Here is a 16,972-nt window from a genome sequence, read left to right as displayed (position 1 = left end):
TTAGATGGCAGCAGCAGCAGCCACGATACCAGCGAAGGTTTCCTCTGCTGTGGGCAGGATCTCCTCTTCAGGGAGTAGGAAGCCCCAGGTGCCTTCGTCCCGCAGCTGGATGGTGTTGACGTACGGGATATTGGCAACTTCGTAGGCCCAGTCGTAGCTGGCACCAGACGTCACATCTGCCGTGCAATGCACACACTTGTTTATAATACATTCCCAGTCTTATCTGTTTTTACAGGAAGAACTACATCATCCAGTTATATGGTGTTTATAATACATTCCCTGTCTTATCTGTTTTTACAGGAAGAACTACATCTTGCAGTTATATAGTGTTTATAATACATTCCCTGTCTTATCTGTTTTTACAGGAAGAACTACATCGTGCAGTTATATAGTGTTTATAATACATTCTCTGTCTTATCTGTTTTTACAGGAAGAACTACATCGTGCAGTTATATGGTGTTTATAATACATTCCCTGTCTTATCTGTTTTTACAGGAAGAACTACATCGTGCAGTTATATGGTGTAAGCTTATTGGATATTCCAACCGCCTTAAGCCCAGTCGCTCTCCTTCATGGCTTATTTCACCATATCCCACCTTAATAATGTTATTGTTATTTTCACATATGCCACCTTAATATTATTGGTCAGAGTCTACAAGAGTTACCATTAACAAAGAATGACAATTTTATGAAAGGAACTAAGTTTCATAATTGAATGACTCATTTATGGCAGGCAAATCCCGAGGAAACAACTAATACTGAACATGTGTTGTGATTTTTAAGTGGTATGCAGCAAGACCGCCGTGTTACCGTGGCTGTGGACTGGCGAACAAACCACTGCTTTGCGGATCGGGTACAGTCCAGAGCCCAAAGATTGTTAATATGACGATTATTGGAAGCGGCAGCAGCTGCTCCAAAGCCTAGACAAACTGGGAAATGACCAGTAGTAGAGCGAGACAGGCTGCTGTGCCGCCAAGATGCAAACCAGCAACACTCAAGCCACCACCAGTCATCTCAAAAAACAAGAACAACGGATAAAATACTGCTGTAGAGGGGTATCCACACGAGGCGAGAGTTTATCACCGATACTAAGGGCACTAAGGTAAGTTAACATGCAGTCAGTAGTAAGGTGTGGTAGGGAAGACAAATGCTTAAAAAAGAGGTTTAGGAGAGACTCCTACACTGATAGTGATACAGGCGGGAGACAAATGGCAGTCCACTACTTACACATGGTGTTGGCGACGCTGCCATAAGTGTAGGGTGTGCCAAAGACGGCCTCCAGCGCTTCCACACCCTCCTCAACAACACGGATCTGACAGCACAGGCACCGTATGAGTACTGACACAACCACAACTACACCTCTTTCACTTTAACTTGGCCCAAAATTCTCTCCTTTTGTAGCTTGATTTACGTAGCTCAATGGTAGAAAAAATAAATGCCACGGCTGCACACCCTTTCCATAGTATTGTTTAGTGATGTGTATTGTGTTCAAGACGATCTAGTCCTCGTACACGATATTCAGTCAAAATGGAGAGATGTCAATTTTAGGCCAAGTCAGAGCTGAGTTAAATGGCTAGACATTGGTGATAATAATACACAAAATACGTCATTTTAGTGAAAGGATGAGTACGATATTTTGTCATCATCCAGACACACAGATTGAGAAGACAATTGCAGGAGAACTATCAAGCATAATGTACAGTGAAATGAACCACATAATTATCAGTGAACCCTTCGAAATTCTGCCTCTACTTCAGTCAGATCTCTCTCTCTCTCTCTCTCTCTCTCTCTCTCTCTCTCTCTCTCTCATTACCTTTGGATGCACATCAGATACACCTGTGGAATGGAACAATTTTGTCGAATGTAAAGGCAAAATGCATATCATACTTCCTTCATCCAACCATTGCGATCCCTTGTCAATTCATTTTCTTCACCAGGTTTAATTCTGTGCTTTCTGACACACTCATACACCATATCCATCCACCTGCTTGACCTACCAACTCCTCTGCCATAAAACTCACTCACGTATACCCGTTTCACCATCCTGTCTACCAATCCTTCCCTCATAAAACACAAAGCTACCCGTTTCACCATCCTGTGTACCTGATGCTCTCTCCATATAACCATACTGACCAATCATACACACTTCTAATCCATCAATAACATACTTCCCCGCTGAGGGGGGTCACCTTGACGTGGTGGCGGGGCTTGAAGCGTGGCTGGCAGTGCCACCTACTTTTGAGGCATGCCTACCTTTGTAGGGTTCGGCATTTGTCAGTGTCGTGGACCAAGCACCCCCTACATCACTGGTAGAGGAGGCCTACTGGTGATGTCAGTCCCTGCCCATTTGCCATCTAGGGCGGGACTGTTGCCTCCCCACGTGTTTGCCGTGCGTGGCGTCCCGTAATGCTGGGAGACGGGAGTCCTGGAGGTTGAGTGATGCTGCATGGTGCGCCCTGCAGCTAGCAATACATCTCTTTGGTCCCTTATTCTGGCTAGACGGGTGGCCTGGTTGGGCCCGACCAGGTCAATCGGCTGGTCACTGGCTAGCCATCCAGGCTAGTCAATTAGTGGCTTTAGGGTCAAGCGGGCACTGGGGGACCTGGTGGCTCCTATCGTCCTGGAGTCACCCTTGTCAGGGTCCCTTGGTGGTTACCTGCGTATACTTTCCCACTACCTCTGGGGTCGCCAGTGGTGTTTTCCCTGGCATATGGCCTCCCCTTGTTGGGCTCCATGGTGGGTGGAGGGGTGGGGGAATGAAGGTAGTTTTCTTATTATGGCTGCTAAAATTTCATCTGTTGACGACCCTGGTTCTGTCCCTGACCACCCTTTACAATCTCCCTCCTGTGCGCCTCTTGTGACTCTGGCTGGTGAGACCCATATTGCCACCCTGGATCCATACCTACCTGGTTCCAGTGGTTTACGGTCAGCGGCCACTACAAAGAAGAGCCGGACACAGACAACAACATATAGTGGACATGCCCGTGAGGTCCTGCCGGGTGTCTTTGAGAGGGTTGACTTCGCAAGGTACTACACCATTCGTACTTTGGATGGTCAACCTATTGCGAATTTGGATATTTTTACGGTTCATCGGCGAATCATGTCAATCTGTGGGAGGGAGCCGAAGATTTCACCTCAGGGGGATGGTAGCCTACTAGTGGAGGTTACATCCCCTGAAGAGGGTTCCGGCTGGCTGCCCAGTGTAAGGACCCGGATGCGCTGTTTTCTTGTGTCCCTCATGCTTTTTTCAATCAGTGTCGAGGTGTTGTTTTCTCCAAAGACTTACTTCGCTACAGTGAAGAGAAGCTACTTGAAGAACTTCAGGTCCACAGGGTTGTCAAAGTGGAGAGGTTTCGGAAGAAGGTTGATGGTGTACTTACCCCAACTCCATCCTTGTTGCTGACATTCGACTGTACTGTTCTGCCTTCATCCATAAAGGTGGCTTGGTTGTCCCTTAGGGTTAAACCCTTTGTACCAAATCCACGACGCTGCTACCACTGTCAGATGTACGGGCATGTTGGGCGAGTCTGTCGTCGTTTGCAACAGGGCCTCCCAGTGGTGTGTGTCAGTTGTGGAGAATCCACTCATGCAGGACAGGACTGTCCTGGACCTGTTTGTTGTTTGCACTGTGGCGAAGCACATCCTGCTTCATCTAAAGACTGTGCTCGGTTTTGCTTGGAGAAGGAGATCCTCCTCATCCGTAATCGTGACAAAATAAGCTTTTCTGAGGCCAGGAGTAGAGCCATGTCATCTGTTTTCCGTAACGGAGTGTCTTATGCGTCAGTTTTGTCCGGTCATAGCCGTCCTCATCGACCTGTCCAGCAGCAGACTCGAGTTCCTCCTGTTGTGTCAGCTCCTATGCCTTCATCTGTTGATCCCATGCCAGTGCAACAATCTTCCGCACTTGAGATGGTTGCCGCTACAGTTCAAGATTCGACCTCTACATCTATGGTATCCCCTGTTAGTCATGGTGCACATTCTTCATTCGCTAAACGTCATCGTGGTTCCTCAGAGTCTTTGAGTCTTGAAGATCCTCCAAGCAAGGTGTCGGTCGTGGAGTCCACACCCTCTGTAGTCACGCCATCTGTGCAACAGCCCTCAGACCCTGCTTCTGGGTCTTCGGGGGCTTCTGGGGTGTCAGGTCAGTCTGGCACCTCTTCCTCCGGGGTATCGGATGTTCCTCCTCCGGTTACCTCTGAGGATCCTGTCCTGCCCCCTCCACGTTTGGAGGCCAGGACCCCAATCCCTCCTGCTCGACCTCTTGGTTCACTGGGGGCCCCGGGCAGGGTTCGGAGTAGCTCTTCCTCTCCTGCTGGGCAGCGACGGGTGTCTGTGAAGTCTCCCAACACTTCGCAGACCCCAGGCCCTCGTTCTAGCCATGCTGCTGCCCGTGACAAGGCCCTTCGTGGGCGTATCCGCATTCCCAAGAAGATTGTCTCCCAGGGTCGCTCAGTGGTTTCCACTAAGTGACCCTTTCTTTTGGGTATATAGTTCCTCCATTTTAATATTTTTAGTATTTTTTTTTATTATTATTATTTTTTTTTTTTTTATGGTTTTCTGTTTGTCCCTCTCCCCTGCCCCTTTTTATTTCAATAGTTTTAATGGCTAATATTATTCAATGGAACTGCCGTGGTTTACGAGCCAACTGGGAGGAACTCCGTTGGCTTCTGGCTGAGTATTCACCTGTGTGTGTTTGCCTACAAGAGACAATGGTTGGTGATGCTGCACCTCCCAGTCCACCTGGTTACCAGGTTTTTTATTCAGATCCTCTTCCTGGACAGGGTCATGGTGGGGGTGTGGCTATTCTAGTACGCAGTGACATACCTTTCACTGCTGTGAATCTTAACACTCCACTGCAGGCTGTTGCTCTCCAGATTTTCCTTCCCCGTCATTATACTGTGTGCTCTTTGTACCTCCCTCCTAGTGCCATTATTCAGAGGGTTGATCTTGAAAATCTTATTCGTGCACTTCCCTCACCCTATTTCTTGCTGGGTGACATGAACAGTCATCATCCCTTGTGGGGTGGCTCCACAGCTGACTCTAGAGGTACTATGTTAGCCTCCATTGTGGAGGATGTGGATCTGTACATTTTAAATTCTGGTGAAGTTACTTACTTCCATAGTCAAACGGGTATTTTTACTGCTATTGATTTGTCTCTGTGCTCTGCAGGGATAGCCCTGAATTTTACATGGGCTGTGTTACCAGACTTACATGGCAGTGACCACTTCCCTATTTTATTAAGATCGACACAAAGCGAGCCTCGGAGTCGTCTTCCCCGTTGGCGCTTGGATAGGGCAGTCTGGCCGGTTTTTGAGGAGCTGTGTTCCCCGAGCCGATGTGTGGAGGATTTTGTCAGCACTGATGCTGCTGTTGATTATTTCACAGACTTACTTTACTCGGCGGCACTGCAGAGTATTCCGAGAACAGCTGGTCACTTTCCTCGCCGTCCAGTTCCCTGGTGGACCAATGAGTGTGCTTCTGCTGTTCGGGCTAAACGTGCTGCTTTCTCCCGACTTCGTCGTCACCGAGGTGACCCTGGCTACTTAGTGGCATATAGGAGGGCCCGAGCTCATGCCCGGCGGGTTATGAAGGAGGCTAGGAGGAAGTCTTGGGCGTCATTTGTTTCTTCAATTTCTTCACAGACTCCTCTCACGAAAGTGTGGAAACGGGTGAGGAAGATTTCAGGGAAATTTCCCGTTCCCTCTCCTCCTGTTTTATCTCGTGCAGGTGTGGTGGTGGCTCATTCTTCGTCTGTTGCCGAGATATTTGCCGCTCATTTTGCTAATGTCTCTAGGAAGGACACCTCATCCCCGTCGGCACGCCGCCGACGGCACCTGGAATCTTTGGGCATTAGTTTTCCATCTACTGCAGAGGAGTCGTATAATGTTGCTTTTTCTGCTTCTGAACTTCAGACGGCATTGTCACAGTGTCGCGACTCGTCTCCAGGCTTGGATGATGTCCCATATGCCTTCTTACACCACTTGCCTGATGCAGCCCTTCATTTTCTGTTGTCACTGTATAACAGAATTTGGTGCACTGGTGGGTTTCCGACCTCATGGGGTGTTGCTGTGGTTCTCCCCATCCCTAAGCCGGGTAAGGATCACTTGCAGGCCACTAATTATCGCCCAATCTCGCTGACATCTTGCCTTTGTAAGGTCCTTGAAAAAATGGTGAATAGTCGGCTCATGTGGTACTTAGAGAAGGGTGGTTACTTGTCTCCAGTCCAGTGTGGGTTTCGGAAGATGCGGTCGACCACAGATGCTCTCCTTTCTTTAGAATCTTCCATCTGCCAGGCTTTTGCAACTAACCAGCATCATATCACAGTGTTCTTTGATTTGGAGAAGGCGTACGACACTTCCTGGCGTCATGGTATATTACAATCACTTTATGAGTTTGGTCTCCGTGGGCGACTCCCCACTTTTATCCGGGAGTTTTTATCTAATCGGATTATTCGAGTCCGAGTTGGGAGTGAGCTGTCTACTGCACATCCCCTTGAGGATGGTGTGCCACAAGGGAGCATACTAAGTGTTACCCTTTTCGCAGTGGCAATTAACAGCGTTATTTCTGTGCTCCCTGATGGTGTTCGTGGCTCTCTCTATGTTGACGATTTATCAATCTCTGTCACTGCCTCACGGATGTCAATGGCAGAAAGGAGGATGCAGATGGCTCTCAACCGTGTCTCTAGATGGGCTGATGACCGAGGTTTTCGATTTTCCTTCAAGAAGACCGTTGCCATGCATTTTTGCCGCATTCGTGGAGTCCACCCTGACCCAAACCTTTTTTTAGACGGGCGTCTTATTTCGTGTTTAAAGGAAACCCGGTTTTTAGGGCTGATTTTTGACAGCCGGTTGACTTGGGTCCCTCACCTGAGGTACGTAAAAGCTGAGTGTCTCAGAGCATTGGGTCTCTTGAAAGTTTTAGCGCACACGTACTGGGGAGCTGATCGCAAGACCCTCCTCCTCTTGCATCAGTCTCTGATTTTATCCAAACTTCATTATGGATGTGAAGTTTATTCTTCTGCCTCAGAAGCCCGGCTTCGTAGTTTAGATTCCATACATCATGCTGGTGTTCGTCTCGCCACTGGGGCATTCCGATCTTCCCCGATTTCGAGTTTGTTGGCTGATGCTGGTGTCCTTCCTCTAGACTTCCTCCGTTCTTCCCTTTTGATGAGATGTTGGTATCGCTTATCTCGTCTCCCAGACTCTGTGTCCTTTGTCAAGGTCTCTCAAGATTCTCGGTCACCTATTTTTGCCACTCGGCCATCCTTTCCAAAGCCCTTTGGTTTCAGGGTGCAGTCAGTTATGTCTAGCTTCTCTGTTCCTTCTGTGCCGATCACTCCCCACCGTGTCCCGAGGGTGGGCTACTGGCTTCTCCCCAGGGTGACATTTTGTCGTTTCATCTCATCCAGTAAGGCCTCCCCTCCGTCTCAGGTTTTATTTTCTCTGTTTTTAGAGCATGCCTCTTCTCATGGGGACTCCATACCAGTTTATACTGATGGATCCAAGTCTGATGCGGGTGTGGGCTTTGGTGTGGTGTTTCCCACCTTCTGTCGAGGTGGGAGCCTCCCTATGACTGCTTCTGTTTTTACGGCTGAGCTGACTGCTATTTTATTTGCCCTTCAGATTCTCTTCACTCTCCCCCACACTGCTTTTACTGTTTTTAGTGACTCACGAAGTGCTCTTTCTGCAATGGAGTCTTTTAATCCCTCTCATCCTTTGGTTTTATCCATTTTAGAGTGGCTTTTCCTTTTAGGGCGTCGTGGACGTCGTGTGGATTTCTGTTGGGTTCCAGCTCATGTAGGAGTGGCAGGGAATGAACGAGCTGATCAGCTGGCCAAGGCGGCAGCGGCTCGTCCCCCTCTTGCACAGTCTCCTCTGTATCGTCTGCCTGCTGCAGATATGCGCTCCTGTATTGCCTCCAGAGTTTGGTGCTGTTGGCAGGAGCATTGGGATGCTGTAGGTGCCAATAAGTTGCGCTCGATTTGCCAGAAAGTGGGCTCATTCAGTTACCAGGGCTTCCCTCGTCAATGGGAGACTGCTTTGTGCCGCCTCCGCATTGGCCACACCCGTTTCTCTCATGGCTTTTTAATGGAAAGGGCTCCTCCTCCATTCTGTGATGACTGTCTGGTTCCCTTGACTGTTCGGCACCTGTTGGTGGAGTGCCCTAGTCTTGAGGATTTGCGTCGTCGATTCCTCTCTGACCACCAAACGGATGGTGGTGTGTATCATCTTTCCTCTGTGCTTGGGGAGGATGCCTGTGCCTTGGGAGGGGCAACCCTCTCGTTTGTGAAGGAGGCAGGACTTTTTAAGGATATTTAGAATTTCTCCTTTTTGATTGTTTGGTTTATCCTCTGTTTTTTGTTTTTACTTTTTACTTCTTTGTTATACGGCGGCATATGACCCTGGCAGTTGCGCCGCCATGATTATTATGAAAAAAAAAAAAAAATAAAAAAAAAAATAACATACTTCCATTCTCCACATCTTTCATGAATCACTGTGGATCTCTTACCCTATCCAATCAACGCATGCAACATACATTTATTACCAGTCCTGTTCCCACTGCTCTTACTCCTGTACTCACACCCATGACGTTGGCCTACTCAGGTCACACTTTAACTTGGTCCATATTTTCATCCTTTTTTTTTTTTTTTTAATCTTGTTTAACGTTGTTCAGTGGCAGCAAAAAGACAATACTGCTACCCTACACTCTTTCCATAGCACTGCATCGTAGAGAGATGGCAATTTTAGTCCAAGGTAAAGTGAGACGAGTATAATTGATATACGTTACCATTTCGTCGTAGTCGTCGGGTAAGGCATCGGTGTAGCCGTAGGGAGTCATCCAGTGCTGGGAGTAGGAGTGCAGACTGTAGAACACGGTGACGCGACTGCCCAGGGCCTCAATACCGTCCCTCACTGCCTTCGACTCATCCTCCGAGAACGCTTCCGGGCCTGTACGGGATAGACGGGTGCTTGGCCACTTTGATGATTACCAGCCACCTCTTCCTCAGCGATTTGTTCTACACATAGCCACTCTGTACACCCTTGCGTGTTACTGATGCAAACAGTTTGGATATTAACACGATATTAGCTGCCTGATGCCGTGCTAGTGTGCCTAATCTGATATCATCCTTGTCATGTGTAGTGGATTGGGTGCTATGGGTTTATCTCAGGTTTTACTGCCACTGTTAAACTATGTGATCCTTTCATAGTTATTCCTTTAGCATAAACTCTCTCTCTCTCTCTCTCTCTCTCTCTCTCTCTCTCTCTCTCTCTCTCTCTCTCTCTCTCTCTCAAACCATCACAATTCTGGGTACACTAGGAGGGTTGTTGGATGTCTGGTGGCTCTGATGCATTAAGGTCGTCACAGGCAAACCCATTTGATTGCCCTGAACTTTTTTAAAAATCACTGTGGCCTCGGGGTAGACCTGAGGATGTTGACCACTAAAAAAAGGGCACATCATCAGCCTGTGGGGATTCACGTGACACCCTAGTCGTCAAAATCAGGCCAGAATTAAAGCCTTTACAACGCCAACAAACAGACGAACAGATGCAAAATTTTTCCCTGCTCAGTTGGACATCGAGTTTGTGTTTGGGAATGTAAATAACAGTCCAGAGTATGCTAAGGTGTATGCAAAATAAATCGGTCAGAAAGAGTTGCTGCCAAGACTCCTCTCAGATCATGGCCTTAATAGCGATAAGAAGAGAAAAATACAAAAACAAAAGAAAAATAATGCTGTATTAGTGACTGATGCTGATGATTTAAATATTAACGAAAGAGGATGAACACTAATTTGTTTTTGGTGATGGTGGGAACAAAGATGCAAAGTGTAGTTGGGTTGCATTTGTTTTGTTTCCTGCTAAACAAGATGAAGCAGTCAGAGGTTGCCACACCCGCGCCCCACCATCAGTGTAAAGGCTGGTCCGCACGATCAGTGGCCACCTGTGGCTTTGGAATATGGTTTGGGTAACATGTTGGTAAATACTGGTGTAGACGTAATGAATTGACGCAGCTTCCCCGCTTGTGATTACTGTTCTTCGTGTGATTCGTCACGTGGTTTGAAACTTGAGCAGCGTGCTCGGACGCGACACGCACCAATTCTTCAGGTGAATAGAAAGATCCAACGTTTGACCCTGCCCTGTGCCCTTGACCTTTGACTGTTTTCAAACTCGAATCACTTACCTGATCATCATTAACAGATTCACCAAGTTTGGTTTCAATCAGATACAAAGTGTTTGAAGGTGACCTGACCCAGTGCCCTCGACCTTTGACCTACATTTCTTAGAATAAAGTAATTTAATCATCTCCCAACCTTAAGCCCTTCCACCAAGTTTGGTCAAAACCGAATCAGATCTGAGTTAAGAGGCCTAACATTTCGCTTTGCCTTGTCACCTTTATTGATGACCAGTTGTTCTCAAAATCTACTCACTTCACCATTTCTCATCCTTAGCCTTTCCACCAAGTTTGGTCAAAATCGGATCAAAATTCTGAATTGACCTAGACCTAGTGTGTATGACCCCGTCGGCCAAAAAATAATCACCTGGTCCTCTTATTGTCATAAATCATTTTGCCAGTTTTGGTGTAAAGCCAGCCAACAATGTTTTTTATTATCTTGCTCACAGACAGACATACAGATAGACAGACAGAAAAGAACAAAGGTGACCAAACAGTGAACCTCTTGGCGCGTGGGTGTAACAGCCTCATGTTTGGTGCTGCATCCCAGTAAGGTGTGGAGGCTGCCCATCACAACTTCCTGAGGCCTAGTACTTCAGTATGCAAACTATGTCCATGTTGCAAAATACAAATGACCTACTGAATAATATTAAATGCATAGATACGAAATATATCATTAGGAATGAAAGGTATTAAGAGATTCTGCTAAAAGCATAGGAGAGTACGGCCCTTGACCTCCCTCACCTTGGTAAAGCTCAGAACAAGGTTCATCAGAAGCTCCGGGTTCACCGAAGGCAACCTCAAAGTTGCGGTTGACATCGACACCATGACATTCCACGACACCTTCATGCGGCACACGATTTTTGCGCCACAGCCGGTCCTGTGCGAGGAGGAAGAAGCAGAGGAATTAGATTTATACCTGTCAACTGCACCAGAGTTATTCCATCTACCTGTGTATAGCCACAGGCCTTATTGCAGTGGCCATTTTTGGCTAACATGATAGCTGTTTTTGCTAATCGATACGGATAATGAAGTGATATACTCAGCGGGCTCCAATTGTTCGACTTTTTTCGCTTCAGTTCTTTTTTTTTTTTTGTCCTTTGTGGGATTATTTGAAGTTCTAAGTGGTCGGAAATATGTTTTCAGACATTAAATTAGCCTCATCTAGCGCCGCCTTAGATATATTGTGAAAGATACAGGGTTTTTTATTGAGGGACGGGCACCACTTGTTCCTGCGCATGACGAAATAGTACAATCTGTATACGTTATATTTTTGTTAAGGTAGAAGAGATTAGTTTCTTATCTAAAAAATCGTTTCCGACAATCTACATCATCAAATCAACCGACAAAGGATTTCAAAAGATTTGTGAAAAGAGAAAACCGCCAAGAAAAGAAATCCCATAAAGTAAGTATTAACCAGGAGATCATAACACTGGCGTGTTTTGTTGGCACGCTGCCTAACAACAAAAAACACTAGGTAGACGGAATTCTGCACGGATTCTACAGTAAGAGAAGCTATGACATTCTATCCTGTGGGTCTTGCAACTTCTATCAATTGGTACTGTGCCTATACTATACAAATAATACATTTATTAAGAACAGAAGTTGCAAAAGAGGACTTCGTAAAGGTCATTTGGTGAACATCCTGCAAGCAGTATGAGTAATGATTTTATAAAACATGTAAAAATTAAAAGTGATTAATCAGCATAAGATTTTTAATTTATTACAAACATCATCGTCATCATCAAAATAGTAACCAAAATGATAGCGGTTGTGAAATATGGATCGGGTTTGACTTACGGTGGTCCAGGAGTATTCGTAGCCATCGGGGTTGACAACGGGTATGATGTGGAAGTCGTATGTGTCAAGGAGTTCTGTGATTTCACTCTTGGTCCCGTAGCCGGAAGTCAGCTCGTCCAGGATGTACTGGCAGACGGCTGGAGAGATCCATTCACGGGCGTGGATGCCACAGTCTATCCAGATCACCGGTCTTGTCTCACCGCCGTCACTTGACACCTGAAAGTGTTAGTGTACCAGACATGTAATTACCTACTCGAGTAACCAGTAGTTTTAAAGGAGAGTTTTCATTGTGTTTTAAGCCGGGTTCATGGCTGGAACTTTGTTGTTTGCCGTCACTCACGCTGTGCATTGAGTTTTAGTCAACCGCTGAAAGATGTCTTCAGTATTGTCTTATCTGACGGCAAGTTACCTTACTGGGTTCATTGCACGCATGTCTCGCAGCCAATCGTTAGCCAAGCACATGACACCATGGATGGAGGCAACAGGAGTGTACAGATTTTATATATCTATTGCTGAAATGATCATCGACCTAAATGTTCAACAATACATGGCAAAAACTTTATTGACAATGACGTAAAATTCTTTAGACGTTTTTCATCTTTTTACACAGACGAGGCAATATTAGTAAAGAACAGCGAGTTAACTTCACCACAAGGACTTGCCAATTTCTCCTAGTGTCTTGTACTAAGTTTATGTAAAAGGAGATATAATGGAACACAACCCTAAATGTACAATAATGAATATACAGTTACCTGAGCCACAAGTATCTCTTTGCCCTCGAAGGTGGTGCCGGCAGAAGAAATGGTCACCAGTGAAGGGAATTCCTCCTCAACACCTTCAAGGATGGATTCGATCTGTGAACACCAGGTTACCAAGTGAGGCTACTGGCATCATGCAATGTACACGATCAAATTTATCAGTCCTTTGAAGGCAATAACAACTGGAGACCTATCCAGCACGTATCTCGGCAACCCATGTATTACCAGTACAATGATTATGAATGATGAAGTCCAATTTTCATTTATATTATAAACAATATACACCAACGCCTGACAAAAATAGGAAAAAAAGGCAGGTGGTTCAGTACGAATCTTACCATTTACTATTGAATGTGTGACTGTAAATGTGTGGAGTCAGCACTTAATATTTTGCGACTGCCCACGATATTATGTAAGGCGTAGGGACTAACACTTACTATTGAATCACTGACTATAAATGTGTGGAGTCAGCACTTAATATTACCACACTGCACCATGATATTATATGGCGTAGGGACTAACACTTACTATTGAATCAGTGACTATAAATGTGTGGAGTCAGCACTTAATATTACCACACTGCATCATGATATTATATGGCGTAGGGACTAACACTTACTATTGAATCAGCGACAGTAAATGTGTGGAGTCAGCACTTAATATTACCACACTGCACCATGATATTATATGGCGTAGGGACTCACCTCTTCCAGGCTGTTGTACTTGTTGTGGTCAAAGGTGCGGGGCAGCGACTGACTGACGGGCCTTTTGGCTGCCTGCTCATCGATGATCCTGCACACACAACACTCAATTATATCATCTACTCTACACACTCCAACAACTATCAGAAACTACACTCCACCATTACACGTAACAGCTATTACACACTACACCCTACTGTACATACTCAAACCACCTTCTACATACTGCACAATAACCCTCCACTGATATTACTCTTTTTCATATTACTCTTTTTTCCTTCGCCAAGGAGGTTATGTTTTCACCCCTGTCCGTTTGTTTGTTTATTGGTTGGTTGGTTTGTGAGCAAGATTACACAAAAACTGCTGGATGGATTTCCATGAAACTTGGTAGAAGAATGGGCCTTGGCCCAGAATAGACTCCATTAAATATTGGTGCAGATCAGGATAAAGGTGCGGATCCAGGAATTGTTTTTAACTTTCTTTAAGAATGCGGGATAGGGCGTTTTTCGACATCTTAAAATTTTCAGTGGATACTGCATGTATCGTGATTTAAAAAAAAAAAAAATCAGGTATGTTTGGGATGTTGTTATCTACGAATGTCTACAGTTTGGCGTGGATCCATATAAAGTTCTGGATCTATCGGATTTAAATATGCTTTTATAGGGGGATAGTCTTTTTCCAGCTACCGTACAATAACAAGTAGGACATGACTGAATTAAAAGGAAATGCATGTTGGGCCTTGGCGGAGGTATGCGCTCTACTGAGTGCCATTCTAGTTTCATATTGTTCTTCATATTACTCTTTTCCATATCACTCTCTTTTATATTACCCGTACTCTTTTTCGTGTTACTCTTTTTCGTTATGCTCTTGCTACCTACAGACGATTTTGGTCAGCTGAAGAGATGTTTGTGGAATTAGAGGGTTTAGACAGAACCCCCCTAAACCGCGTCAAATACGTCTTTGGGCATCAGGAGGCTTAAGAGTAGTCGTAGCACCTTCTCCCTTGTGAATTATTTTCCATTATTACGCCCGAACATTATCTCATGTGTTATCTATACCTCATCTGTTATTCTCTCGCGTATTATCAATATCTTTTATAAAGACACAGATTGCCTGAACAGCATACAAGTGTTATGTTGCCATATGCAGAAATAGAAGTGTTAAAGACGAGGTGCTGGTAACGCCCTCAGCCAAAAGCAATGCAACTTTACGACCTTTAAAGACAGAGAGAGAGAGAAACGCATCGTCCCGCCTCGGGTTAATTTGGGCAACTAGATGAGGCAATGACGATGATGGTGATTGACTCATGCCTGGCTGTTTGTGATTTACGTTGACTGGTCATGCAACATCCCTCTTTAGCACAGCTGCAATGACTGTGGCAGAACTCTTGTTGACTATGATTCCTTAACACTTCCTCTTCAGCGATTCAGTTTGCATACTTAATCTTCATATACATTTATTTTAATGATGCAAACTTGTATGTCGATAGACAATATACAATAACACACGAGACTATTAAGGAGGGGCAGGTATAGGAAATTGCTATAGAATTATGAAGTCCGCTATGTTAGGAACAAGAGGAGTCAATAGTGCAGTGATTGTGACAACACTGGACAATAGTGCTGTGAGTGTGACAACATTGGACAATAGTGCAGTGAGTGTGACAACAGTGGACTATAGTGCAGTGAGTGTGACAACATTGGACAATAGTGCAGTGAGTGTGACAACATTGGACAATAGTACAGTGAGTGTGACAACATTGGACAATAGTGCAGTGAGTGTAACAACATTGGACAATAGTGCAGTGAGTGTGACAACACTGCACAATAATGCAGTGAGTGTGACAACACTGGACAATAGTACAGTGAGTGTGACAACACTGGACAATAGTGCAGTGAGTGTGACAACATTGGACAATAGTGCAGTGAGTGTGACAACACTGGACAATAGTGCAGTGAGTGTGACAACACTGAACAATAGTGCAGTGAGTGTGACAACACTGGACAATAGTGCAGTGAGTGTGACAACACTGGACAATAGTGCAGTGAGTGTGACAACACTGAACAATAGTGCAGTGAGTGTGACAACACTGGACAATAGTGCAGTGAGTGTGACAACACTGGACAATAGTGCAGTGAGTGTGACAACACTGGACAATAGTGCAGTGAGTGTGACAACACTGGACAATAGTGCAGTGAGTGTGACAACGATGGACAATAGTGCAGTGAGTGTGACAACACTGGACAATAATGCAGTGAGTGTGACAACATTGGACAATAGTGCAGTGAGTGTGACAACACTGGACAATACTGCAATGAGTGTGACAACACTGGACAATACTGCAGTGAGTGTGACAACACTGGACAATAGTGCAATGCAGTGTGACAACACTGGACAATAGTGCAGTGACTGTGACAACAGTGGAAAATATTTCAGTGAATGTGACAACATTGGACAATAATGAAGTGAGTGTGACAACATTGGACAATAGTGCAGTGAGTGTGACAACACTGGACAATAGTGCAGTGAGTGTGACAACACTGGACAATAGTGCAGTGAGTGTGACAACACTGGACACTAGTGCAGTGAGTGTGACAACACTGGACAATAGAGTAGTGAATGTGACAACATTGGACAAGAATGAAGTGAGTGTGACAACATTGGACAATAGTGCAGTCATTGTGACAACGTTGGACTCACGCCTGCACGTCGGTGATTTTGACTTGGACTGGGATGTGTTTGGCTTGGAGTCCACTTAGGAAGACTTCAACGAGGCTGGGAGGAACCATGACGTCGACAGGGACTCCCAGGCCATGAGGTTCAGTCCACTGTTGCAGCTGCAACTGCTGCACTGCTTCCTGCAACACCTGCGCCTGAGCTGTAGTATGTGGCGTTACACTCACAACCTTGTACCTGAAACACACACGTAGACGTACATGTACGGGATATACAGCATCTCACTTTCACATCCTTGTGCAGTGAATCAAAAAAATTCTTGACCTGTTTGGCAGATGGTTATGGAGGGACCAATGCTGCCAGCGTTGTTTCAGTACGGATGGTATGCTTGAATCGCATTTGAGTTTCATACTACCATCATCACAATGTTCAGATTTAGTGAATGTAACATCAATGAGCACTTAAAAATACTTATCACATTTGTATTCAAACAGTGTTTAGTATGGTGCTAAAGATTTAGACTCCAAATTAGAATCAATTTCTAGCCCAGTCGCTGTGTTGCCATACAGGCAGCAGGAATATTTACAGTTTTAGAAACATACTAGTGATGCTTTGTAGCATCCTTGTTGCGCGGTTTGATACTATGTCACGTAGCGTACTGGAACCTATGATGGTTGATATCGTTATAAGGCTGACGAATGTTTATAAATCATATATATATATATATATATATATATATATATATATATATATATATATATATATATATATATATATATATATATATATATATATATCACAATTTTGTCGATTTTGTCACAACATAGGCTTTACTGACATCAGAATGCTTGAAATCATTATCAACAT

At 45.0% G+C, this 16,972-nt stretch overlaps 1 protein-coding gene across 1 annotated transcript; it reads right to left on the bottom strand.

The window, feature by feature from the left end:
* Positions 1–16,972, bottom strand: LOC145413855 (carboxypeptidase B-like). The gene is made up of 9 exons (XM_080283530.1): positions 16,944–16,972; positions 16,130–16,342; positions 13,433–13,520; positions 12,723–12,824; positions 11,971–12,186; positions 10,915–11,050; positions 8,788–8,948; positions 1,228–1,312; positions 1–176 (listed from the first exon to the last, which is right to left on the bottom strand). The coding sequence occupies exons 1-9, from the start codon at positions 16,970–16,972 to the stop codon at positions 1–3; spliced, it is 1,206 nt and encodes a 401-aa protein (XP_080139656.1).

This window comes from Coenobita brevimanus, chromosome 12 (assembly GCF_032717465.1).
Source record: "Coenobita brevimanus isolate Jiangsu-jjx chromosome 12, ASM3271746v2, whole genome shotgun sequence".
Taxonomy (NCBI): Eukaryota; Metazoa; Arthropoda; class Malacostraca; order Decapoda; family Coenobitidae; genus Coenobita; species Coenobita brevimanus.
The sequence above is the reverse complement of the archived record's forward strand: the minus strand, read 5'-3'. Positions and strand labels throughout refer to the sequence as shown.